Genomic DNA, 26,104 nt, shown 5'->3' with positions numbered 1-26,104 from the left:
CAACGCTAAAGTACGGGTAACTCTACTCCATGCACTTCAGATTGCTGATTGTCTCACTAAAAGCCTCCCGGATTGGGATCTTGTGCCCCTACAGACAATATCTCTCATTATCTTTATAGCCTTAACATTTAAAAGCTACCATTAAAGTCTAACATTTCTTGTCTTACCCACACAAGGCAGAGGGAACAGGTTTCCCCTTTTGTCTTTGTTGATACTCGAAACAGAGACCCAAGGGAAGCAGGACACTGATCCCTTCATAATATGCTTTATCTCCCCATAATAGGAATTAACAAAGAGAAGACTTAAAAAGCCTAAAACAACAAGAAACCCCCAAGGACACAAGGAGCACGTTTTCAGTATGCACAACTTTATTTTCTAGCTTATGGGTATAATTACTTTTCAAATGCAACTTTTTAAAAGTGTAAAAAAACTTAAAATACATCTCCAAATTTGATATCTGACATGCAAAGACAGAACAGTAATACTCAAAATGCATACAAAAATACCACTTCTTCATGCTGCTGGAAAAAGATAAGCACATCTAATTAAATTACTTAAAGATATGTTAATTAGTACAAAACTGTAGAGAATTATAGCTTCATTGCAAAATCCATTATTTTGGTATCCTTAATTTTGATGGATACAGAGAAAATTAAGCATATAACCAATGAGAAAGGCATTTAAATGCATTCTGCATACTACCTCTTACTCTTCTATGCCACTGTAGGCTTTGAGAGAAATGCTGTTTTTTAGAAAAAGTTTCATATTTTGTGCCTGTTAAATTAAGAACAACCATGCCTGGAAGGAATACACAGGCCAAGAATAAGTGCATTTTATCATATTTTATAACAATTAATCCCAGATCAGACGTCATATTTGGAAAAGAACTGGAAGACTGTTGAGTATTTAATTGCTTTTTAAATACATGTACAGACAAGAACTAGAGAAATTTAAAAAAATAATGTAATGACATCTCTGTTAAGTAGGAATCTGTACTCAAACTTCACATTGCAGATGTTGCCTTGAAAAAAACAAAATCACTGCTACCATTTTTTACATCTTTTCTGTAGACGTGTAACAATTAGCTGAAAGCTCACTTACCAGGTAGATTATTTTACTTTTTACTTAAAATGTATATCTGTTCCAGAGAAGCAGTACAGCTTCTAAAAACATGTTATTGGCCTTGTGCACTGGCAAATGTTCCAGCAGTCAGGTTAATAGGAGTTGGGGCCACGGCCTGATGGGGACTTCAGGCCAGAAGCGCCAACCTCCTGTGAGAGGCTGGCAAGGAGACAGAAGGAGGACAGGTAGAGTTAAAAGCATGAATTGTCAAATCACAGGCTGGGCTGAAGCATTAGTGCCAATAGAAATTAATGGCTCCATCTGAACAGGTGCAGAGTGGTCTGATTTGCCTCTTGAATGCTTGCTCCATTCTCAGATGGTGGAGATGCCCATCCCACGGACAAAAGGCCCACATCCATTGTGAATACAATCCTGCTGTTTGCTGGCTTGGACTGGAGCACCAACATCACCTAAGTTCAAGTGTCTGTACTGAGAAACTTCACTGTTGTGAAGTCTGTGCCTTAACAAGAGAATAGGGATTTTAATTTGGTGCCATTACGTATTGTGTAAGATACTGTTCAACTGGCTGAAGTTTATACGATTTTTTTCACTGATGTTAACAGAGTTCACTTGGATAATTTATTTAGTGTTTAGCTTTTCCATTGCTACCTGCAGCAGAAATCTCTGTGCAGTATAATGTGAGAAAATTTCTCTCATGTAATCAAGTAAGAAGAATTAAATATACTGAAGGTAATTTTCCACATTGTTAAACTTAAAGGCATTTTATACCTGGACATTTCTTGCACTTCAGTTTTTATCAATTTCCTCACAATGCAGAGGTTTTCCCCATTTTAAAAATAATGTAATGCTAAAAAAATCAAGGTAGCAGTCCATTTTCCATCAAAATACATTTCTTCATGAAAACTAAGAACATTAGTTCAGGATTAAAGTTTTGCTATTCAAATCTTTTGTAAATTATTGCACTTGTGCATTATGAACTTTCATATGTAAAAGAACAGCAGCAGTTTGATGTAGACTATTAAAAGAAAAAATCTCTATAAAAATATAACTATTCATTAAACAAAAAATACATCTATATTCCATTAAAAGAACCCCAAATGTCAATACTAGGTCACATTCTGACTTTCTTGCTTACACTCAGTATCAGCCTGTTTCACAGATTTCATTAAGTACCCAGGGACTAAGGTTTTCCTTAATTTATGTAATGATCTGCCTCTTGATGAAGATTATGTAACCTAGCCAAAATAATCTTCTGTCTGTCCTTCATTTAAGGGACAATCATTAACAAACAGGAGTGCAAGACTTGCTACAATGGGCTTAATACAGAACAAATGAACCCATATCCAAGGGTCTTTAGAAACTTTTCCTATTTGAAGTATTACTGTAGTTCAGTGCTGTTTCCTGTTCATGTGACAGTTTCACCTGTCACCTCTTTCAGTGATCTAACTACCTGCAGCAATTTAAGGAATTGCTTGAAAAAATGATCATGATACATTTCTCAAGGCTTGTCAGCACATATGCTCACACTAATGTTCTAGAATTCGAAGCCTTGGCCAGCAAGAACTCCAGCCCGTTCACTAGACTTTGTAGAAATATTGAACAAAAGGCTTGCCATCCAAATATTTTGGTCTTTTCCACTCTTCTGGGCAGACCACAGAGCAGCTTTTCATCCTGGACACACCGATAAAAGTGTAGTGCAACTTCTGCCTGACTAGTCCCAAAACTGAGTACATCTTTTACAATAGTCTTCTGATTTTCTTTTTTATTAATATATATCATAGCAGAAAGTGCTTGCAGAATCAAGGTCCAGAATATTTCTGGGATAATGCTAGCTAAAATTTGGAGAGTTGTAGAGATCTGTATCATTCAGACAAACAATCAGGGTTTTCTTCAAGTGCAAAGATTGGTTTAATAGCAGAAAATGCTGGTCTGGGTAGTACTGGTGCGTGGATATTGCTGTGTGCTCACAGGCAGGATGGTACCAGCAGTCCTTCAGGAAGCAAGTCGGCGCATGGCCTAGAAAAATGGGTTTTGAAAGGTGGAGAGAAACAGGCCATGGTTAGTTTTCAGTATACAGCATCTGGGAAAACTACATGTTTGTGTAAACTAAAAACTCAGTGAAAGTACAAAGAAATAACTTCTGTAAACTGTGCAGATTGTGCAAGAAGCTGTCTGTTGTCTTAAAAGGAATAATGAAAGATTGATCATAATTTTCCACTCTAGTGCCTCAAGTCTTACAAAGTCTTCTTTTAGGCCCCCAGCTTGTGTTTAGATATATTTATAAGCCAGTGTAAGGCAAAAGTAATCCTAAAGCACGATTGATGAGGAGATACTTAAGCAGACACAATCTACTACTATCTCAAGAAAAATCTGACTTCCTCCACTTAGCACTGACATTCAGTATCCAGAGAGGGTATGTATTTATGGAGAAGGTACCTGTTGAGGGCCATACTCTCACAGCATGACTGAAGGCTACAGGCAGAGGGATAGACACATTCAGTTCTAAAGTGCATACCTCTTCCTGAACATCAAGTTCATCATCAGGCTGGCTGGCTTCTGTGAACTCTATGGGTTCTTTGGACTCCTGCATGAGTGAAATCTTGGTAGAAAGAAATTAAGGAACATGATGAGTTACATGTTGTCCATATAATTGAAATTTATTTTTTTACTCGAAAGTACCTTAAAATAACTTCCAGAACTTAGAACAGCCTGTTGTTTACTGTTTCTGACAAAGATTCTAATTTATTTCAGCTGAGAAGAATTTATAAATTGCAGAGCCTTTGGGCCTGTCTCTGCTCACATGGCTAGTTATGGCTTTGTAAAAATAATAAAATCTATCTTTAAATTTCTGTATAGCATTATGAAAATATTAATGTCTACCATAAAAATTAGTATGAAGAAGTTATAAAACAGTCCTATCCTAGTTAGTTATCAGTAATATTAATTTTAATTGCTATTTATTAATAATACTATAGCAGTGATTGCTAGGAAAGGAATTGTGGTGAAAAGAAAGGAGGACATTTTAGGACCATTTTCCTAATGAGGGCCTTTTAAATGCTACAGAGCATAGCAAATCTTTAAATGCTACTGAGTGTTCTGGTTATCTGAAAAAACAGAATACACTGACAAAATGCACAGAGAAGGGCAGCAGGAATTAACACTAGTGTGGAACAGCTTCCGTACACATCCATGCCAAGTAGAGTGAGATTAGAGCTTTGATCAGAAGTCTCTGGAGCGTTGGGAATGGGAACAGGGAATGATTATTCATTGCAACTAACAATCCAGAAGTCCAGCAGGCCTAAACCAAGCAGGAAATATTTGTCATATAATCTAAAATTAGAGAACCCATCTCCACAGTATAGTGTTACAGGTTCCAAAAGAAGTATTACAGACTGATTGAAGAAAACTCCATCTGTAACAATTAAATATAATGTTCCAAATGCAACCTACAGCTGATGAGGTTCTTAAGATGGCAGTAGTCAGAAATTAGAAAGTGTGTCTTAGGATGAAGTGTTTTCCATATGTGCTATTTCTCATGTTCTTTTCACTAACAAGCTCCTGGAGCTGACAGACCCTTCCTTTGATCTACAAAAATATTCATGTACTACAGAAGCTGCCCAATTTACTATGCTCCCACTTTTTTTGTACTGCAGTTCTAGGTCTAATTTTCAAATGTGCCACAGAAACTTCAAGAATGAGGGCTAGATGATGGAAGTAAGGGAAATGTACTGCTGGATATCCTTACCTTCTCAAATATGGGATCCTGGTTGTCACTGTATGTCATTTGATTCCGTATGTAGAGCACAGCATCATGGACAGTCAAGAAAAATATGTCTTTTCTGACAGTGTCATCAAAGAAGGCACCCCGTTCCAGCTGAGATATAAGGTTGTCTGAATAAAAGAAAGTCGTAACAGGTTTATACAATATGAAGTAATTTAAGAAATAAATGTTAAAATACATGGTTGCAACTGTCAGAAATTAAGTGGACAACCAAATGAATCCATCAATTATAGGTTAGTCTTGACTTTCACTTGCCATATTTCCTTTGCACCCCACTGTTTTTTTGTCCCAGTGGAGCCAACAATGCTTATCAGTGTTACAGTTCACATATTTATTAGTGCAGATGCTACCACAGACACATCTAGAGATCCCTTCTCACCTTCATTTCATTTTTTGCATGAATGAAAGTAGGAATACTTGGATATTTACCTTGATATGAAGCAAAGTATACTCTCACATCAATTCTCTCAAACTCTTTAATTATCTATAAAAAAAGTTTGCAACAAAGAAAGAAATAAATAAAGTCTGTAAGGAGAAAATACATGTATTTCTGTGCATCTGTGTAATGTATAGGCACATACACTTCGTTTTTTTCTGATTGTCTTCATTCCACATAGTACATTTTGTTTATTCATCATAATTAAGGTATTGCTATACTTTGCTATACTTAAAGATCCACTAATTAAGTACCTGGTTGCTGAAGTGGCCTATCTTCAACTATGTTAGTGGAACGACTCATTTTACATGCACAAGCATCGCTGCCAATTAAGGGTTCATTCTGTTCTCAAAATTCGAATAATCATCTCTCCAAGTGAGACCACATGGGCCTGAGCGAGCTTTATTTCCCTCATGTATGTGTGATATGATACACTCATTCAGTGGCACATGCAGATTTTTTTACACAGATTGTTCCCCTCATGCAGTGCACCAGATGGACCTGTCCTTGGATGAAAAAGCTGCATATGGAGAGTCATGTCAGCAAACCCCATATTCCCATGTAACTAGGCAAGAGGCTGATGAAAGGCACACACTGCTCTTGTGTTTCACTTAGTTAAAAGGCTGGAGACTAGAATCAACCCCTGGCTCCCTGGTGGCAGGCAAGTCTCTTAGATTAGTTTTCAGAGGTGATCATTAATTCTATTTCTGTTAATTGATGAACTTGAGTCATGGTGAAGATCTGGTTTTATAGATAGGCTAAGTAGTTCCAACTGCAAAATTAAGTTAGTGAAAGCATTAATCTGAACGTACAAAATATCAGAAAAAAATGAAGACTGAACAACCTGGTTCTACACGCTTCTAACTGGGCACCAAAAAATAATGGAAATACTTGGCCTCAATCTTTACACCTAATTTCCTTCTTCCTAGGAAGAAATACAATCTCCTTATTGTGTACTGTGAGTTTGAAGATTAGTTAATGACTGTTGATTAACCACTTGATACTAGCCATAGAAAATACTATAAATAAATGAATCATTCTTCCTTCATGACTAAAATGAATGAATAAATAAAGGAATGATTAAATAAATCTTGTGGCTAAAAAGTGAACTGGGATGGTAAGATGAAAGTTTTACTACCTCAGTGTTGAGTAAGCATCATCCTGTGCCCAGATTAAAGCAGGAGGCATGTGGAGAGAAAATATATAACTAGAATATTTAATAACATATGCATATAAGGGGACCACATTTTGCAGTTAATTATTTTCTGTACTTGACTATGCAACCTTCATATTGTACTTTTAATGCATTTTTTCCCACTTAAAATACACACAACACCAATATTCTACTTCTTGCTGGTATTTTTCATATTTATATTTTCATGGTATTTTTCAACAACATACTTTTTAAAACTCAGAAATTAACTTCAGCTAACAGCTCTTGATTTACATACTACTGACTAGTTTCATTTTCATAGAACATCAGAAAAAAAATGCCCTTACCGTTTTTATTGATCTCACAGCTACAATATCCAAGAAGGTTACTGCTCCAAAATCAAGAATGAGACTGTGGATGGGCACCTTGGGGATGTTTACTTTGACAGGGAGTTCTGAATTCCAGTCCACCTGGATCTCTACTTCTTTGGTGGGAACTTGAAGATCTGGGTTGTCTTCAGGTTCCTCATCAGTCTCAAAAGCTTCATTATTAATACCAGGCTCACTGATGATGCCATTCTAATGCACAGATAATATATGGAATATAGAATTTAATCATGGGGAAAGTTTGGGAGTTACAGAAAATACCACCCTGTGATACCTCGTGTTGAAGGAATTGACAAGACAGACACTTGTGACCAGTATCCTCTGCTCCCAGTCGTGGTACTGTGGTTAGCATAACTGATGCCATTTTATAAGGCAAGAAGCCATTCTCTATGGCTGAGCAGGTCGTGTATTTGTTCCCTTTTCCCTCATTCTCAGGCCCTGAAAGTCCTGTGAACCAATTAGACAAACCAAACCAATTTCATCTTCCTCTCCCTACCAGTTTCAAGGTTCCTGGGCACCAGGCTGATCTCTCCCTTCCTTGCTGGTCTTGAAGGTCCCAGGCATGTGGGCAACCAGGTGTAGTTGGTGACCCCACCAGAGAAAAGTGTAACAGTGCACAGAGCACTGTCTGTGGCAAGTCCTGTGTGGGAAATTTGGACCAAAAGTGCTGCTGACAGTGAGACACTGCCACGGGCCAGGGGTGCCTGCACTGTCTTTTGTTTTCTCTGAGTATTAGTGACTCAACTTCTTTCATGTAATTTTTAAGTCTAGATTATGATTGTTATATTGTTACATTAAACCATGTATTAAGATCTCACCTGATCTGCAGGGGTCCAGGTAGTTAGAAACTCTTAAGTTAAGTTAGGGTCTAGGTGATCAAAGCTGTAAGTTAAGTTGTATTATAAATTCTGTATACTACTTATAAACTGTATTACCATGTAGTAAGTCACACTTTTCATCTCTGTTTTAAAGATGAGTACAGAGTAATTAATAATTAAAACCTTAACTAAAAAGCTCCAACAGTAATCCTTTGATAAAAAATAGATGTAAATAAGTTTAAAAAGGCCTACCTTAGTAGCTTTTAATTTTCCCTTCTTGATTAGCTTTTGTATTTTCCTCAGTGCTTTGAGTCTCTTATTATATACCTTGACTGCATCAAATCCCACCTACAGAAAACAGACCAAAATTGTTTCACTTAACTCAGGTATAATTCTGAGAGAATCTCAAGGATGGTAAAGAAGCTTCCAGACCCATAACTTATAACTTACAGTGGATTTCAGGCTGCTTTTCAGTCCATCAATGTTAGCATAAAAAATTGGACTTGAAAACTTGAGAATCTTTACACCTTCTGGTTCTATAACCTGTTGCCAAAGAATATAAGGTTAAACAGCAACAGCCTTATTTTGACAATAAGAAGCAGTTTAACTATTTCTGTTACATATCTAATTGAAAAAAAAAAAAAAACCATGGATTTTTTAATGATTGAGGAAATTCTGTTTTTAGAAGCTTACAGCCCCAGCATGCAAGATGGACCAACCATCTGGATGAAGAGTGCTGAAATTTGTTATCTTTGAAGACCCCACTTCCAAATTCAAGTTATGTGCAATATGCAAGGCACAGACGTGCAGACTCAAGGAAAACAATTCAGCCATGACTTACATTTTTGTAGTCCTTGACCTTCTTGTAGATGTCTGTGCCAGGAATGTTTCCAAAGCCTCCCCATGAAGGACTAACAGAAATAGAGTGAAGGTGAATGTCATACACGGGCACTCACAGAATTGAAGGGATTGCTGCATACAAAGTGGTTTTGACTCCTGTAGTTTGCTTTCTAATGCCAAACTAACAGAATTGCAAAAGCTATTTTGCGTCACTGTAGTGAACAGGCCTTTATAAAAACAAGGTACTTTGGTCTCAGCCTACTTAATGCACCATTTTGATTTAAGAGCTGAGTGAACAACTTGTTCACTTCCCAAACCAGAAGAATATTTTAAAAGCAGAATAGTTGTCTTGAAATTTAGAAAACCTATTTTTTTACATCGAAAAAAAGATTTGATGGCTTTTTTCATTTCAAATCAACTGAAATTCATTTACATTATTTTCAGATTATGTAAATCTTTTTGTCCAACCTTCTAAATTTTTATTTTAGTCAATAACAAAACCAAAATGTTTTGCAGTCTCCAGATATATATTTAACAGCCAAAGAAAATAGTTTTGAGGTTTGTAAGGCCTCATCTCCCTTTTATATTTTGGTAACATTATGTGAGTTGAATTTGGGAATGCTTTTTTGAGGCTCTTCAAATTTCATTTTTTTATAATCTACTATTGTGTAACAATTTTTACAAGGCTTTATTTTTATGTATTTGCTGACAGTGCAACTATACCTTGGTAATGCTGGTTACTGTACTTTCTGAACTCCAAGCTGAAGAAGTCATGTTGTATTTTCAAATAAAAGGTCAATGAAAAATAACAAGATGACCAAATAAGGTTCTTCAAATCCACCTTTTCTCACCATTCCACTCCCATATATTCTTTAAGCAGCAATAAATCAGCCAGAAGCATATTTTTTTTTTCTTATTCTCATGCTCTATCTTGCTCTTCTTTTACAACCATACAATCAGACTTGTATAAGTAATAAATGAAAGGGTTATTGGCTTGTGCAATATACTGTAGTAATATTACCTGCTGAGAGTTACTATAATGATCAATTCACTACAAAAGCCGTATTTGATCTAGAGTGTTCCTGTCCTTTTTCAGAAGTCACCTACTTGGGTGCATATAAAACATGGCTAAGTACCACCAGAGTGTCCAACATGATCTAAAATACTGATCAAATAATGCAGCTTCTCTTTTATCAGTGTAATTAAATGATAGCATACAGAGAGTGTCTTATTCTAAAAGAAACAGATTTTTCTCATTTCAAAATTTTTGTGTACCCAAGCAGACATTCTGCCACAAATCATCTTTCATTTCAGCATATTATCTTCCTTTTTCATAATATACTACTAAGAATTATTTCTGATACTGTATTACTTACAACTGAACTCTCAGCACAACTGTCAGCAATCCAAACAAAAGGCCAGCAAGTAATCCCAAATCAAGTCCCAGAATGATGGATGCTATACATGTAAAAACCCAGATCATCTGGAGAAGAAATAACAAATGTAAAGTATTTTAATTTTAACATATAACTTCTGGTCACACTAAAGAAACACTAGACCAGATAATATGAGAAGCATATTTTAGCTTTGAAACTGTTTGCAGCACACTAGCAATCCCCTGACTTCAAGTGCCCTGTCTTGACTTTTGTCCAAGACAAAAGTCTTCTTCTTCCTCCTAGATGCTTTCATCCATCATTATCTTATAAGGCATAGGTAGCTTTTTAGGAAAGAAGGGGGTTTTGAACATAACAATATCTTTTAAGGATCTGATTCCTTTGGTGGAATTAAATGAGATATAGTTAAACATTGTGTTTATTTATTTCTGATGAAGGCAATCTTCGTTAATCTTTCTTAAAATTGGAAAGAATTTTATTTTGCCAAGATGTAAGATACTGTAAAATGCCCTACATGCAGACATATAGGAAACAAAGGTGATTCCTCAATGACATTTAAGAATCAGAAAGAACTGTTGCAAAGAGAGGTATTCATATTAACAGGTTGATGGCACTTCTCTAAGATCTCCACTGAATATTCAGGCAGAACAGTTGAAGTGCACTCCTCAGTTCTTTCCTACATCACAATTTTTTTAAAAGCTGAGTGCTTGCACTTCTCACTGAAGTCAGTGGGATCTTTTGTCTATAAATCAGTAAATGATTGACCGAAATATCTGAGATCTGTCTAAGACATGTATTGCCCAATTACACTAACTGTAAAATCTAAGCAAAGTAATGGGAAAAATGTCTTCCATGTGATCTTTTCCTCCCCTAAGAGCTACAGTGAAGGTCTGTTCCACAGAATACACAGTGGGAGATGTGAGCAAATACCCTGATATATGGTTATAGTGGTTCATAAGAAAAATCTCTTCATACATCCCTTAGCATGGCAAATGAATCCACATCCTAGCTTGGATTAGTTTTACCACAACAAAAAAACATTCTTCTGAGGACTATGAGATTATTCAGGCCAATGGGATGTTCATGTGGCAACAATAAAAAATATATGTACATGAATTAAATGTGCACTTTTGCACTCACTTAACAGTGCAAAAGATAAAATCAGAATGGTAAAGGTGGCAGCAGGCCATCTGCTTTTCAAGCCGTATCAACACAAGATTGCTGTATACTATGGAAATGGCTATGAAGGAGTTATCACTGCACACAAATACCCTGGCTGGAACCCTTACTGTAGTGTTTAGGGAATAAAGAAGATTAGCAGAATATTGACCTAAAAATGGGGAATTTTTTACTGACCTCATGGCATTTGCATTTTGAGGATACACATAAATCTTTTCTGATGTTAAGATTTCAAAATCCTGCTTATGTGGTAGTTAAGAGAAACTTAATGGCATTAAAAGGTTAAAAAAACCCAAAACTGGACAAAAACATTCAGGAGGAAAAAAAAAAAAAAGGTTACTTACAGCATCCACTTTATTCTGTCTCCATAGACGGGGAACATCAAACACTTGCATGAACATCCCTTTCAAGTTAGCTATGACAACAGCTGCCAACACAGACTGTGAAAAAAAAAATAATGAAAAAGTGGTATTCAGAAGCAAAGATACATATTAAAAGGTAGTGCTCAACATGACACACTATAAACCATAGCCCTGTCTGGAATCAGGTACCACAGTTTAAAGAGTGATATTAATGTTGCCCATCATAGTTGAGCATTTGGATCTGATGTGGCTGTGCTGCAGAAGAGTACAGTACCTTTTGTAAGGGCTCTAGCAATTTCCCCAGGGCAACAATAGAAATCAAAACGATGCCAGCTGAGATTATACCAGCAACCTGCAAAGAACAATGTTTATAGGAAATGAATTTACTACGAATCTATCATCTGTTTCTAGGATTACAAAGAAAAAATTACAGTTGCACATTACATTTCTTTAGGAACAGGGAGACCTGCCAAAGTGTTTAGGCATATGTGGGCAACCATTATGCACTTCAGCTAACACAGAGGGAATTCAATTAAGCGGGAAGTCTAAACAAACACAAGGTAGTAGCTCTTGAGGGGTTATGTTACAAAGACAGATGAATGGAGCAGTCTGTGTGTAAGCTGGAAAAGGAGCTGCTGGATAACCTGTAGTTTTTCACTGTTAAGAACCATACAGCTATAGTTTGGTAGAACAAAGTAGTTTACTCAACATGATGAAGATGTTCCATGGCTGATGGTGAATGGCAAATGGCAGAGCTGCTCAGGCCAGCACATGGGAGCTTAAAGATACCATAGCCAGCTGGGAGAGATTTCCTCCCACATCCTACTGCGATAAACTCAGTCCTCTAATTGGAAATTAAATTCTGGGGAACTAGAATTAAAAGATTTCCAACCCCTAAGGTAACTCATGCTATGTAAAAACTCGATTGCCCTCTTCTGGCAGAGCTACAGAAATGATTCACTACTAGAGCTGATCTGCTAACGTGGCTTTCCATGGGCAATCATTTTAGGACTATTTTAATCTCACGGTGAAATCGATGCACTACACAAAATTAAATTTACCTCTGCACAGCAATAGTAAGAAGAGGTCATTACCTGAGTCTTTCCGCCAGTACTTTCTTGGACTGCAGTCCGTGAAAGAGCAGTAGTTGCAACAAAACAAGAAAAGGCACCTGAAAAAATGTTGCTGAACCCAAAGGCAATAAATTCCTGGAAGATAATTGGATAATGCTGTAACTAAAGATGCCTGAAGACAGTTTTTCAATGGAGAAAGACAGCTGCTTTTGCAATAGTTGAAAAAGTAGGTAGCACAATAATATTAAGAAGAGTATGAATTAGTAATAGCATTTAAATGTTTACACAAATGCCTCTTGTGCCAGTGCAGCTACCTCTGTTTGAAAACCAACAAAAAAAAGTTGGTATATGCCCTCTGAAGTGGACATACTTGTCTGAGTACAAAGGTGTTTAAAGCTTACTTCCACCAGTGTTACCAAACCTAACATTTCTAAGAATTACACTGGAATAATTGCATCAAGAAGAGGGTATTAGAATAAATTTAACTCCCAAGTATCATAAGCTAAACAAATTATTTTGATCAGTACAATAGTCTGAGTTTAAACAAGCCTTTAACTAATGCAAAGCATTATATTATTAGTAGAAGTATTAAGGAACTTTGTGATAAAACACAATTTCACTAAAAACCTCTAGTTTGCTTAGTCAGAAGCTTTTCACTCTAAGCATTCTGATGAACTCACACCGAGTCTCAGGCAGCATTCTCATAGATTTGCCCCAGGGTCACAGATATCAACACCTACTGATGCTGGTGTTTCTGCTCAAGTGACAAGGACCCTGGGGGCTTTATGTCCTGGGATCTGGGCCATTCCCCTGCTGGGGAATAAAGAATTTGGGAGCTGTCTGCAACCAACCCCATATAATTGACAGAAATATAGTTTTCACCAAGCTGACACAGGTGCAAGAGCTTTTCAGTTACTGGAAATTTTTAAAAATATAATTTAAGATTTGATTTTGACGGTCTACCTTCTTTTGTACAAAATTAAATTTCCTGTAAATTTTCATTTAGCTCAAACCACAAGAGCAGGAACAGACCTAAATTATTCATGCCTATTCCTATGTAACTACTGTGACCAGTGACAAAATATTAGAGGTATAATTCCTAGTGTTCTTAGGTGTTAATGATCTGGATCATTAACACCTAATTAACATCTACCAGTGTCTATATTGTTGGCAATATAGACACTGGTAGATAACAGTATCACAACATGTCCTTCAAAATTATTTTACTACCTGCTTTTATGATGTTACTTTAACTCGTCCAGGTCAACTAAATTATTTGCCCATCATCCTGGGCTGCATTTAACCTTTGCTACATGTAAAATTCATAACACAGTACTGAAAGGAAGGCACTCTGCTTTTATAAACTAATTATTCTACGATAATATTTAATCAGTATCTTTGAAGCACACCACTGCAGTCAGAACAACATATTCAACAACAGAACAGCATAAACAGCACTTCTGGGGTTATGTAATATTCTTTGAGATTTATTAAACTGAAAGTTGGTGCATTTTAGTCAACTTTAAGACCAAGTGTTACCAGATATGACCTTTAAGGATTGCAAACTGACAAACAGAAGCATAATTTTCTTATATACTGCAAAACAGTGTTTCTAAAGTCAAACTTTATGTAATCCATTAGTACTAAAATAAAGGACTCATTAAGCAAAGTACTCATCTTACACTATTTGTTGTACTGAGGGCATTTTCTAATATGCTCAAAGGATAAAATTAAAAATTAGCATAGATGCAGAATGAGGAAGCTTTCTGAGATTTTAATTCTACACCATGGGCAAGCAACATAACCCCTGGTGAAGACATTGAACAAATGCAGGAATCCTGTAAGAGCTTGTGATGCACAACTCATGTCACATTCTAGCTCTGTGCCCCTAGAAACCAATGCTTAAAGCAGTTCAGCCATTTAGTGCACACAGCTACTCCAGCACATTCATATACTTGTGGGCACTAACTTCTGTGAAGCTGCAGGACTGATCTATTAGGTTACAAGTATAGTTATATTGATGTAACTGCTGTCATGCTGAGAAGTACAATAATTTATTAAGTGTAAAGTTCAGCTGATTCAAATCCTGCATGAAGACTAAAGCTAAATAAAGCTGTCCAGAGCAGCTTCTTAGCTTGACATTGTCTTCATCTGCCTAAGCAACCCACCTCAAAATATGCCTTGCAAGTGGAAATGGAAAGTAGGTTGCTAGGCCATGTCAACTTGACATCACCAGAAAATTCCCCTATACAGTGCTCAGCCCTTTCAGAGCTAAAATACCCACCTCAAAATATGTTCTTGCAGTCACTAAACCAATGCAGCAGGAATGAAATAGTATGTAAAGCCCATACTGAAGCTGGATCTGGCTCATCTCTATGTGGCCATTTCAAATAATTTTTTTAAGAGTTGAAAGAATTTCTCTTGTCAGATTTCAGTGCTTGTCTGAAAAATGTGTGTGATGGTGTTTCTTTCATTTGGCTACAAAAGTCAGCATGCTTTACATTCACTATGTTTATAAACTATTTTGGTGATACATACCTGGTTTCCATCAATAGCATAGTCATACTTGGTTGCATACACCTTCCCCACAGACACGGCAATAGCATAAGCAACAATAGCAATGGAAAAGGAGGCTGCAATCATCTGGGAAAACAGGCTGACATTTGGAGGCTCAGGAGGCAAAAATCTAGCATTTAGAAAATATATTGGTGTTACCAACTTTGATTGAATTCTATTCTTACCAGAACTGTCAAGGAGTTTGAAGCAGAGGCATACAGGTTGCTTATAATATGAAGTGTAATGTTTCAAGTTAATAAAAAGGTGGAAACAGCCCATTGACATACAGAACACGCTTATCTAGCTCACCCCAGCCCAAATCCTGATGCTATTAGTCAGCAACAAAGTTCCCATTGTTCTCAGCATGACTGAGATTTGGCCTTATGATAGCAAAGTGAAAAACTACATTTTTTTAAGCATCAAATAAAGAATGCATTGAATAGTATTATGAATTACATAAATATGTTAATGTCACTTCATACTATTGTTAAAATATTTCTTCAGTAAAATCTCAGAAGCATTTTATCCCCTACTGTGTTTCCACAAATTTTAATTAATTAAGCCCTGAATACTAAATGGAATGTGAAGGTTACTACTGTGAAGTGCTCTGAATCTTTCAAGTGGAAGTCTCTACCAGTGTAATCCTCAACATCCTTGCTCCTATGAGTATGGAAGTGACAAAGTTGATTGGGATAACAATAGCAGCATGATTATGAACCACAGTGGGATAACTCAGGATTACAGAAATTAAATATATGCAGAATTTCTTTATTAAAAATCCTTATTTTTTAAAACCATTTTCCATAGTCCTATAGTCACTTCATGAGCTGGAAGCAATTAATTTTCAGATGGACTTCATGAATTAGACAGACATTCCTAAGCCTATTTTACAGAAGAAGGAAAGCTAAGAAACACATTTAGGTGGCATAATTGATAGAGCCAGAAGTAAAACTCAGAAAATCTCCAGATCTGTGTTCTAAACTCAGGTTACAGCTCTCAATGTTTCTTTTATGCATTTTCTCTTACTACAGTCATTTTTAGCCAATTAAAATAATACCTTTTTCCCACAAAACAAAGACACTCACCCTCTTGGAATGCTCTTAACAATGCCTGCATTGTATTTTTTTTCCAAGTCGGCAGCATATGAAATGCCAGTGGCTACTATTGTCTGTAATAGAATAAAACAACAGTTTTAAGACTTAAAAAGAGTTCCTGTCTTCCTTTAGCTAGACCCACCCATTTTATCTGTTTTCAGCTTTTGTTATGCCCCTTTGCTTACCACAATAACTTCTATTGGTATAGGTATAGGTATCTTGTGTTTGAACCGATCATTTATTTCTTTAACTACCATGCAGACAAAAATGGTGAGGAGTCCAGCAATAAGATCTGCAATGTTGGTGGTCCCAATTTTTTCAAATGTTTCAACAAGAGTCTGAAAAATAAAAATTACAACATAAAATATGCTCATGTCCACTTGAAGGATGTGCAAATACTCATGAGATGATCCAGATGTATAGAGTTTTGGAGAAGGCCAAGTAACTTCATTCAAGTCTAGAGAAGCCCGAGGAAAATGCACTGTCAAGATGATTTAATATTGAATTTATTTAATATTAAATATTGACCTTATTTAATAAGAAGATTTAATGTTGAATTTAATGGAAAAAGCTTAACTGCAAGTATTGTCCACATAGGGGGCTTCTGCTTTCCAATTTTTAGTGAATTAATACTAAGTAAAAAGAGCTAACTCTCTACCTGTGTTTTAGCTCTACCTGTATCAGAGCAAGGAAGGGAAGATCTGGAGCATCTTCACTTTGACAAACAGCAAGGGAGATCCTCATTTTTCTAAAGAGAGTTAGCAGACCCATGGGCAAAGCTCTGGTTCACTTTATGACCAGTTCATGTGGTCTATGTCTTACATGGTTCCTATTTCCACTGCTGACAAACAGAGAATGAGTGTGAACACACAGGTCCTACCAGGCTGTGGAGAATCCTGCACTTCAGAAAAGCAGCAGAAAACCCTCACTCTACAGTAAATTAACCCTCCCAGCAGAGTTCACCTCCAGACTGGAGCACTCACAACTGGGTTGCAATAGGCAGCTCCCTTCTCTACCCTTCCTCTGCCCTTGCTTGGTCATATTGTTTATTACAAGTTATTGTACCGAAAAAATATGAAGGGATGTTAACAAAAAAGTCACAAATACTCCTCTGTCCTCCTCCTAAGCATCAGGGTAGTTCTCACTTGCCTCCTATCTCCAAGAAAATGTAATTATCCCATGCATAGTGAAGTAGCTGTAGCAGAATAATCTGGTAGAAAAGGGGCTAGAAACAGACTTCTTGCATCCTGGTTAGCTCCCCCAGTAATGAGCTTTTGGTTTAAACATAAGAGGAGATTTGCAGCAGCACCACCACTCCCACCCGTCTGAACAGACTTTGGTTTGGAAATACAACATCTAAGTGCTAAATTGGATATGTCTTCTAAGCTAAAGAAGCCTTCCTGAAACACTGAATCAGACTTGGTTGACTGAAGCCATTTCTTGCCCATTCTAGTGTTTACCACAGATCCCATAAGACTGGCTGAGCACCTCTTGCACTGCTTCACTTCACAGGGAAGCAGTAACTTCCTCACTTTGGTTGCGGAGTCTGCTAATGTTGATTGGATGCGTGGTGCTGCAGTTTGATAAACAACACTGCTAAAGCAAGTCCAAAACTTGCTGAAGCAGACACAGCAAATCATGGTTGAGCAGACCAGAAATAACAATTTCTTTGCTCTACATACACCTGACCTGGCTCACCTTCAAGAACACAGAAGCTTTGAACTTTAACCTAAAACATCAGCATCCCACTCAGCCTTGCTGGGGCTGGAAGAACCATATAGTCCTTTCAAAAAGTGTATTATACTAAATACCATTCATTCAATAAACAAACAGATGGAAAAAAATGCTGGATTAACAAGTCCCTCATTCTGACAGGTCTGCTGTAAGGTTTATTATACAGCAAGTACTTTGTCTCATCTAACTTTCCTTGTTCTGAGGGGAAGAGTTTTCATTAGTTCTGAAGACGCACATAAGATAATAGTTTTTACCCACACAAATTGTCCTCCAGATATATTTTTAAATTTTTTTCCTTACTGTTTATAGTTATATTCATCCTATTATTATTAATCTTGATGTCTGCTGTATTTTTCCTAGTCTGGTTGCCAGAACTGGCATACAAAATCTCCAAATACTATTTTTTCCCTACAACAGCCTCTTTTAGAAATCTGCTATTCTAATATGAACTGCTATGCAACATCTAAAATACTGTGAACCTGGATAGTTTCATGCTGAAGTCAGTGACACAACTGAATAATTTTCCTGGGAAAGGATACTATTCTGTAGTACAAGACCTCTAGGAATTCAGTATTTCTGTAAAGCAGCCAAAACATTTCTCATTTGAACATTTTCTATAAAATCAACAAATGGAGTTGTAACAGTCAGCCTCACATTTGCTAACCAACAGGTACCTGGCCAAAGGGTGGGAATCTGTAACCTTTAGGAATTCACATGCATGGCTACAGTGCGAGATGGAGAATGATGCCCTTTACCAGAATGACCTGGTGGTTTAAGTGTAAAGAGCCTTGGGACTGGCCAAGTTTGGGAGATTACCTGACAGGGTTAATTATCTAATGTCCTTCACAATAAGTGAGAAAGCAAGGGATGGGAGAAACTGTAGTCTCTAGAAGTGAAAACCGGTTTCCTTGGCATTTAAACTTCATGTGAAAAAGTGCTCTGTCTGAAAAAGACTTGAAGATGGCATTTAGGCTTTCTGTCTGGGGAACCCCAAAGGCAGCAATTTTAGAGCCCCACAGCTATAGATGAACAGCTGCAGATCCTCATGAAAGTGAGAACTAAAGGAATGCCCTATACTTGCCACCATCCCTGTGTGAAATGGAAGCAGAAGATAAGCAATTATATAAAAATACCTGTCATAATACCAAAGCAGATTAGAAGGGCATACTTACATATATTATGGAAAGGACACCGTTATAATTTTTAGTTGAAACATTCAGAACTATTTTCAGTTGTGACACAAGCACTTGAAAAGCAGCTGCAGTTGTGAATCCCCCAACTAATGGATCTGCAAGGTACCTCACAATGAAACCAATCTGGAGAACTCCAAATATAACCTGGAAAAATCATGAAGACTATCAGCTTGTTAAATAAAAAAAAAAGGTACACTTTTATTTGGAGATTTCTTATGCTTTGTTTTCTCTCTTTGTTGATGCAAGTCTTTGGACCATATTTCCCCCATTTCAAGCCTAGTGTAGCTTAGTACTGTCCATCCAAGGAAATAAAGGAGACCTGAAGAAATGTGTGAAAGGATGTGCACCATTAGTACTCAGTTTCATACAGGTCTTCTGGTCTGCAATTGCAGGGCTATTCTGCTCTCTGTGCTCCCAGTCATGCTGGCAGAGACTCTACGCAGGACATGAAGCTCCTAAAAGTTTGTGATAACTTTCCTTCATTTTTGTGTTTTACTACAGGAAAACGTCTGATTGCTCTACTAGATATTTTTCTGCCATTAACATTAAAGTGGTGTCAACCTTGTGTCTTCAAGTCAACTATTTTACCTGTAAAATTCCAACCAGGAATGTGAGAGTGCTTGCAATCAGCACTCTCTGTGCATCTCTGGATTCAGTGTCTATCAGTGCTCCTGTGACATTAGTCCCTGTAGCATTACTGCCTTCTATGAGAAAATTCTCATCAGGGGCCATGCTCAATACAACAGATCCCACCATCAAACTGACTACTGGGAATGGACCTGTAATGAAAAACAGAACACACTAAAGTTTAACACACATTAAAAAAAAAAACCATTTATCAGACTAGACAAGAAACTCTAGGTCAGAAAAACCATGTAATATTGTAATTGGGGTACATTGGTAGTATTAGGGGGCCAACAGCCACAGGCACTGCATACATGAAACAAAAATACTGCACCTTCTTTAAACAACTTATGTTGTACATACAGATACAAGTGCAGTTTCATGCTTTGCTTGAGCCAATTTAAGGTCAAAAGGGGCAACATGTTCAACACGCTCCAACCATCCCCTTTGTATCAGCATCACAACCAGACAACACAGATCACCAATCCAGGTGAAAGCAACATTTATTTCTTTAAGTTTTAGGGTTTCTTTGTTTGCTTGTGTTTTTTCGGTTGGTTGTTTTTTTGGGTTTCTTTGTCATGGTTAGCTTGCAGCTGATCCAGCATGCCACATGATCAGGGTTCCCAACACCACAGCTGTGGCAGGAACATGATCCAATGGGCAGCAGCATATATTTTGGCAGTATTGTGCTATTACATTGGCTAAAGATGACTGAAACTATACTTTGGGCAAGATACAGAGAAAGTGATCATTGTGTCAGCAAAAGACAATCTAAAAGTAATTATATTTTTTGCAGTTATTTACTAAAATTATGCAGAAAAGAAAAATGTCACAAAATGTCTTCTAGAAGCTTAAGTTAATTTTATAGATACCTTAAAGGACACTTAATGAATAAGAGCATTGGGAAAAGCATAAAAAAGGAGTGTTTGATAATCTAGAAAGTAGGAATGCCACCATAAGTTGAAAAAACAAGTCAGATCTGGATATCAAATGTAAGCTGCTTGGTAGGGTTGGAAGAGGCTAACAAAGTTGAGAAAACATACAGAGCCTTTGATGAAGCAGAGGAGAAAGTTGATGAAAAAATGTAGTATCATGCAAAAGCTCTGGGAGGGGAAAAAAATGTGTTCTTGGTAGATATGAACTAGGAAAGCCAAGAGTTTGTTAGATTGAAGAAAAGGGAACTTCAGTGATCAAGCTGTAACAAGAACTTTAAATGTGAGAACTGACAGGAAACAAACCTCGTATTTTAAAGAAAGTATTCAGAAAGAATCAACACAGGTTACCAATAGCCTTGATGTGAGGACCTAGAGTGAGGCTGGAGTGGATACACAAGTTCTTGGTCTTCACAACAGGCAAGAAGAAGATACTATCCACAGTAATGAAAAAAGGATGCAGCAAATAAGGCTTGTAGAGAAGACTTAAAGAGCTCTGTTTTAGCCATCTTGAGCTTTAAGTGATAAACAAAATGTTTGTCATTCATACTGCCTACTGAGGCCTTGATCTTGCATAGAGTGTAGCCAAAGACAAGATTTAAACTTCAGCACAAATTCAAGCAAAAAGCACTGGCATACCTGAAGTTAGCTATTATGCATAATTGCCTGTATAAAGAAGGAATAAGCCTTAATTTCCTGAGATCCACCAGTATTTGTTTCAGAAAGTAGTTATATTGTATGAAATATGAATGTCTGCAGTAAGGATTAACACTGTAATAGATAATTCACTGTAACTTGAACACATGCAGTTACCAACTGAGATGTGCCTTGATGTTCCCAGGAAAAAGTATGTCAGGATGGGGAAAAAAGCAGAATAGAGACCATATCCAACAGGGACTGCAACCAGCAAAGCATATGCCAAACCTGAAATGATAGATCATCAAAACATCACATTTAAAATCTCTCAGCAATCTACTATCTCAACTAGAATACACTTTCAGAATGATTTACTGCTGTGGTCCAGATGCAATTTAGAATGGTTTGTCTGTAAGTCAGATGCAGGCACAAATGTAAGTGAGTATCAATGACTGTAAATGACTGTATATCCCATGCTGGTAGCTGAATGAGTAAGAAAGATGTTTGCACAGGTAGCCCAATACACAGGCTGAGACAGGAAATCTAACTGGATAACATTGTTGCAAGAGTGTGTGCTTCTTGAGAGAAAAGGAGGATGTGTGAAGGTTCTAGTTTCAGACAGAAATTTCAAGCACAAGACTCTGAGTTATTGCACAACAAACATGCTTCAGTATCTTCAGCTCTTATGAAAATAGGGCCACTTCTTTTCTCAGTAGCAGTTTAAAATCTAATCTACCAATAGTAAGTCACATAAATTTGAGAATCTTGGTTCCTCTTTCTTTGCATACCTGTGCAAGCTGTCAAATCCAGCAAGCAATAAAAAAATTGCCTTCAAAATCATATCCCAGTTAGCCAGAGTTCTCCTTCAAAGATTCTCCAAAACCTCTCAGAGTTTAAACAACTGAAGTGCTGGTCATACTACTGTGACTGATGGAGGATTGCAAGCAACACACATAGTTGCTGGGAATTAGGAACTTCAGGGACCTCAAGATCCCAGAAGCTTCTTTTGCAAATATTTTGGCCAATTTTTCCTGTAATGAATATTCTAAAATTTCAAATTTTTAAAAATTACAGTTAGGTGTAGATTTACATTAATTTGGGGTGTTTTTTTTTTTCTACTGTTTTTTTTTTCTACCTTTTTTTTGTTATGCACAGGTGGGAGATCAGACAGTATATTTAAAAAATTGGTTTTACAAATGGGTTCTAACTAAGATAAAATCAGGCTATTGAAAAAAAATTAAGAAGGTTATAGTATGAGCACAATAGCTGTTATAAATAATATGAAAGGTCTGCCTAGCCCAGTTCATTTTAAAAAGGTACAGGGATCATGTAACTGTGCTACTACCTTCAGCAAAGATCTTCCAGCTCTGACACTTTTCTTTGGGAAAGAATCACTTTCTTTATTTCTCAGGTCACCTCCTGCCTGGGGCAGAAATTTGTAATGCTTTTTTTCTGCCAGTTTCTGCCTTCCTAGAATGCTCCAAGGAAACAGACAGGAGGGAATACTTGTGTCTAATCAGGAATGCGTAAACTGCTTCTTTGTTCCCAATGTAAATCTTTGTCCCCTTCCTCAAACACTTAATTTCCATTGAGGGAAAATGTGGGGTTGACACAGCTAGTTTTGCCTGCTGCAGTCCCGAAAAAACTGTGAAAATAGTGTAAGAACTCTATTGAGGTTAAATTACTAGATGTATCAGGGTTATAGTCAGTCTTGTCTCAGACAGATGCTGCCTCAGGAAGGATGGTTCTGCTCTCTAAGTCTTCCTTAAGTGGCTTATTTGAACTAATTTCTGCTTATTTCTGACATTTTTGTATTTGTTCATCTACTGAAAGCTTTACAAATAAATGGAATAAGGAAGTAAGGAAAACTTAATATTGCAAGCCATGTACTCTAAATATCCATCAAGTCTAATTTTTTAAAAAATATGAATACATCATCACCTCCTTGAGGGTTGTCTTCTGCAGAGACCTAAACAACTTTATGAGATTAATTTTAAAGAGGAGTAGATCTCAAGGTTGCATTATTTTAGGGGAGCAAGTAACTAGATTTTTGTAGGCAGTTGCAGAAGAACTTAAACAACCAAGAAAGAGAAATAAGACCACACAACCTATCTGATTTATCACTATGTAATTAAAATTTTAAATATCAAAATAAATACTCCTCGAGTAAAACGCCTGGAAGAAAAATTAAATACATCTCTATAGCACATCACAGGAAATTTAAATCTTCTAGCCAAGGAAAGAAAAAGGAAAAAATTAAAACCATAAATTATTTATTGCAAAATAATACCTAATATCTAGTATTAAATAACAAGCCTCAGATTTGTAATTCCATCTGCATAACGTCCCGGTGTTCAGCGGCTCCCTTATAGGGACGTCCCGGGGAGCGGAGCGCGGGCGTGCCCGGCTTTACCTTGCAGGGTGGCAACGAGGCCGGTGCTCAGCCCCGAGATGATGTCGCTGATCAGCCACTCTTTCACCCGGTAGTTGGGCAGCCACTCCAGGATGGGCAGGAAGGACTTGGCAATCTGAAAGGCCCTTTTCCTTGAACATCTGCGAGAAAACAAGTGATGAACACACCCCACGGAGCTGTAATGGGAGCGACTCAAGAACCCCAGAGTGACGGAGAGCTGAGCTGATGCACATTTAAATTTAAGGGACGGTGACTGTCACAGCCCTGTCTTCCGGACAGGGACGGGGCACGTACTGGTTCAGGAGCGCGCTCCCTGCAGCAGCGCGCCGGGGCAGCGGCGATAGGCAGGGAGCGGGGATGTGGCTGCGCGCAGTGCGGCGTGCGGGGCACTTCATCCCTCGGCGGGTGGAGTTTGCGGCGCGCCCTCCGGCGCCCCCCGCTCCCTCCCGCCGCTCGGACCCACCTGCAGGCCGCCTGCGCCCGCTCGCGGAGAGTGGGCGGCAGCGGCGGCCGCCGCTCGTTCTCCTCCTGGAAGCCGGGCTCGCTGTAGATGGGCCGCGCCACCACGTAGTGGCTGAGCTCGGCCGGCGGCTCGCTCGCCCGCCCGCCCGCGGCCATGGCCCCGCCTGAGCCGGCGGGCGGCGAGCGCGGCCCCCCCTGCCGGCCCCGCCGCGCCCGCGGCCCGCAGCGCTGTCCGCGTCCTGAACCGCGGCCGCGACGGCTCTGCCCGCGCCCGCTCCCCGGCCTGGGGCAGGGCGAGCCGGCCTCGCCGCGGCCGCATTTATACGGCCGCCCACGGCCCGACGCTTTATTTACGGGGAAACAGAGAGACCCGGCTCCGGGCCGGCCCGGGCGACGCCTCCGTCCGCCCTCCCCCCGCCGCCCCGGTGCCCCCTGGTCAGCCCCGCTCCGGCCGAGCTCCCGAGCGCCCGTCCCCTCGGGCGGGGGCTGCACTTCAAAGGCGGCGGCCCGCGGGCAGGAGTCGGGGAACGACTCTGGGACTGCGGAGCGGGGCTGGCCGCACGCACACGAACCCCGCCGACAGGTGACGGCCTCTGCCTCTCAGCAGCTGCCCCGCAGAGCCACCTGCCCGCCGGCGGCCGGCCGAAGTGCTCGCTGTTAAGGCGAGCCTGAGGGAGCGAGATAGGAACAGCCACTCTCGCACACTGCTCGGCCCGCACGGAAGCATCCTTACAGTTCCCAAAGCCTTGCTGCATCCCATGACCCAAGTTTTGGAAGTTGTCTCCATGCATAGATATAAATACCTAATTAACAGCACCTGCTCTCCAAACCGTCCCAAGCTCACGCAGGAGCCTCGTTGGGAAGAAGTGGCCCAGGCCCCACAAGTTCTTTGCGTCACACCTGAAAGGGGAGAAGGTGGCCCAGGGCTGCAGCTTCTGGTTTGCAGAAGGAGGCTCGTAGGGAATGAGTTTCTTGGCAGCCCTGCTGTAATTTAGGATTACAGATAGGATTGGGGCTGAAAAAGTCAGTCCTGCATGCTGAATACTGCTAGCTACATTTCAGCTCTTCTATCTTACATATGGAAGACAATCTAGATCTTGCAGGAGTGAAGCAAAGCACATGTCCTCCTCATCTCACTTCTTCCTGAAGTAAGAATCAGTACCAGTGTTTCAGCCAACACCAAAGAGATGCTGAGGGCACGTATTGAGGGTACAGCATCAAGCAAAGTATTTGTTCAATGAACTACTCGGGCACGAGTTGGTTTCAAAGCAATTAAGTACAGTGCTAACTTCATTTTAGTAATGTTCCATTACTAGAATGGAAAGAAGCTATTTGCAGAAATATTTTTGTGGGGATAACACACCTCAGGTTTCCTGATTCTGCAACTAGCTTCCCCTCTGCTGCACTGTAAGGAAATCTGGGTAAACTGCTGAACTGTTTTGATCTGAGCAATGTTGCATCCTGCAATGAAGCAGCCAGCCTCCCAAAACAAGTTCCAGTGTTTTATAGAAACCTGTAAGCATGGCACTTGAGTCAGTAAAAGCTGCCTTGTTCCAGAGGAGCAAGCAAAGTGGTCTGCTGTAAATGTTACTTAATCCAGGGTAGGAAAGCTTTCAGATTTTCTCATGAGCAGATAATAGTATGGGGAAATAGATATAATATTGGAAAAGACATATTAGACATATTCTAAAGCACATACTGAAAACTAAGCTAGCATCAAACCTGAGTAATGTATTAGGTTAGAATCCACTCCAGATAAAAATGGAGCACCATGAAAAGCAGTTTTGAAAACTAGCTTTAAAAAGCTGTTGTTGGACATTTACACTTAACACATAAACTCAGTTTTCAGCACTGGCTGTTTATTACATATTATTTTCTCCTAGAATATCCACAAAACTACATTTATCTAATTCCTTATATAACTAGGATTTTAGAGGAGAACTGCTTGATATCAT

General features: G+C 38.7%; 1 protein-coding gene across 2 annotated transcripts; it reads right to left on the bottom strand.

Annotated features, from left to right (window-relative positions):
* Positions 1-346: 346 nt before the first annotated feature.
* Positions 347-24,455, bottom strand: SLC26A4 (solute carrier family 26 member 4). Of its 2 annotated transcripts, XM_030291951.4 has the most exons (20): positions 24,151-24,455; positions 23,688-23,827; positions 21,452-21,562; positions 19,671-19,861; positions 19,062-19,226; positions 16,341-16,493; positions 16,147-16,229; positions 15,044-15,191; positions 12,527-12,640; positions 11,707-11,784; positions 11,415-11,510; positions 9,874-9,980; positions 8,499-8,568; positions 8,108-8,200; positions 7,910-8,005; positions 6,801-7,031; positions 5,294-5,348; positions 4,829-4,974; positions 3,599-3,682; positions 347-3,099 (listed from the first exon to the last, which is right to left on the bottom strand). In XM_030291951.4, the coding sequence occupies exons 1-20, from the start codon at positions 24,303-24,305 to the stop codon at positions 3,076-3,078; spliced, it is 2,340 nt and encodes a 779-aa protein (XP_030147811.3). In that variant the 5' UTR covers positions 24,306-24,455; the 3' UTR covers positions 347-3,075. The 2 variants fall into 2 exon arrangements, with proteins under 2 accessions (XP_030147811.3, XP_030147817.3); XM_030291957.4 differs by lacking the exon at positions 21,452-21,562.
* Between the last annotated feature and the right edge of the window lie 1,649 nt (positions 24,456-26,104).

Source organism: Taeniopygia guttata, chromosome 1A (genome assembly GCF_048771995.1).
Source record: "Taeniopygia guttata chromosome 1A, bTaeGut7.mat, whole genome shotgun sequence".
In the NCBI taxonomy this organism is placed as follows: domain Eukaryota; kingdom Metazoa; phylum Chordata; class Aves; order Passeriformes; family Estrildidae; genus Taeniopygia; species Taeniopygia guttata.
This window is presented reverse-complemented; position numbering and strand designations above follow the sequence as displayed.

Bases quoted from the DNA above. Each gene is read 5' to 3' on its own strand.
- SLC26A4 (XM_030291951.4), bottom strand. From the start codon at position 24,305: ATGGCCGCGGGCGGGCGGGCGAGCGAGCCGCCGGCCGAGCTCAGCCAC. The intron at 9,981-11,414 runs GTAAGTAACCTT...TTTCTTCTCCAG, and splicing joins GACAGAATAAAGTGGATGCT to ATGATCTGGGTTTTTACATG. The intron at 8,569-9,873 runs GTAAGTAATACA...TATTTCTGTTAG, and splicing joins GTTGTGCTGAGAGTTCAGTT to TCCTTCATGGGGAGGCTTTG.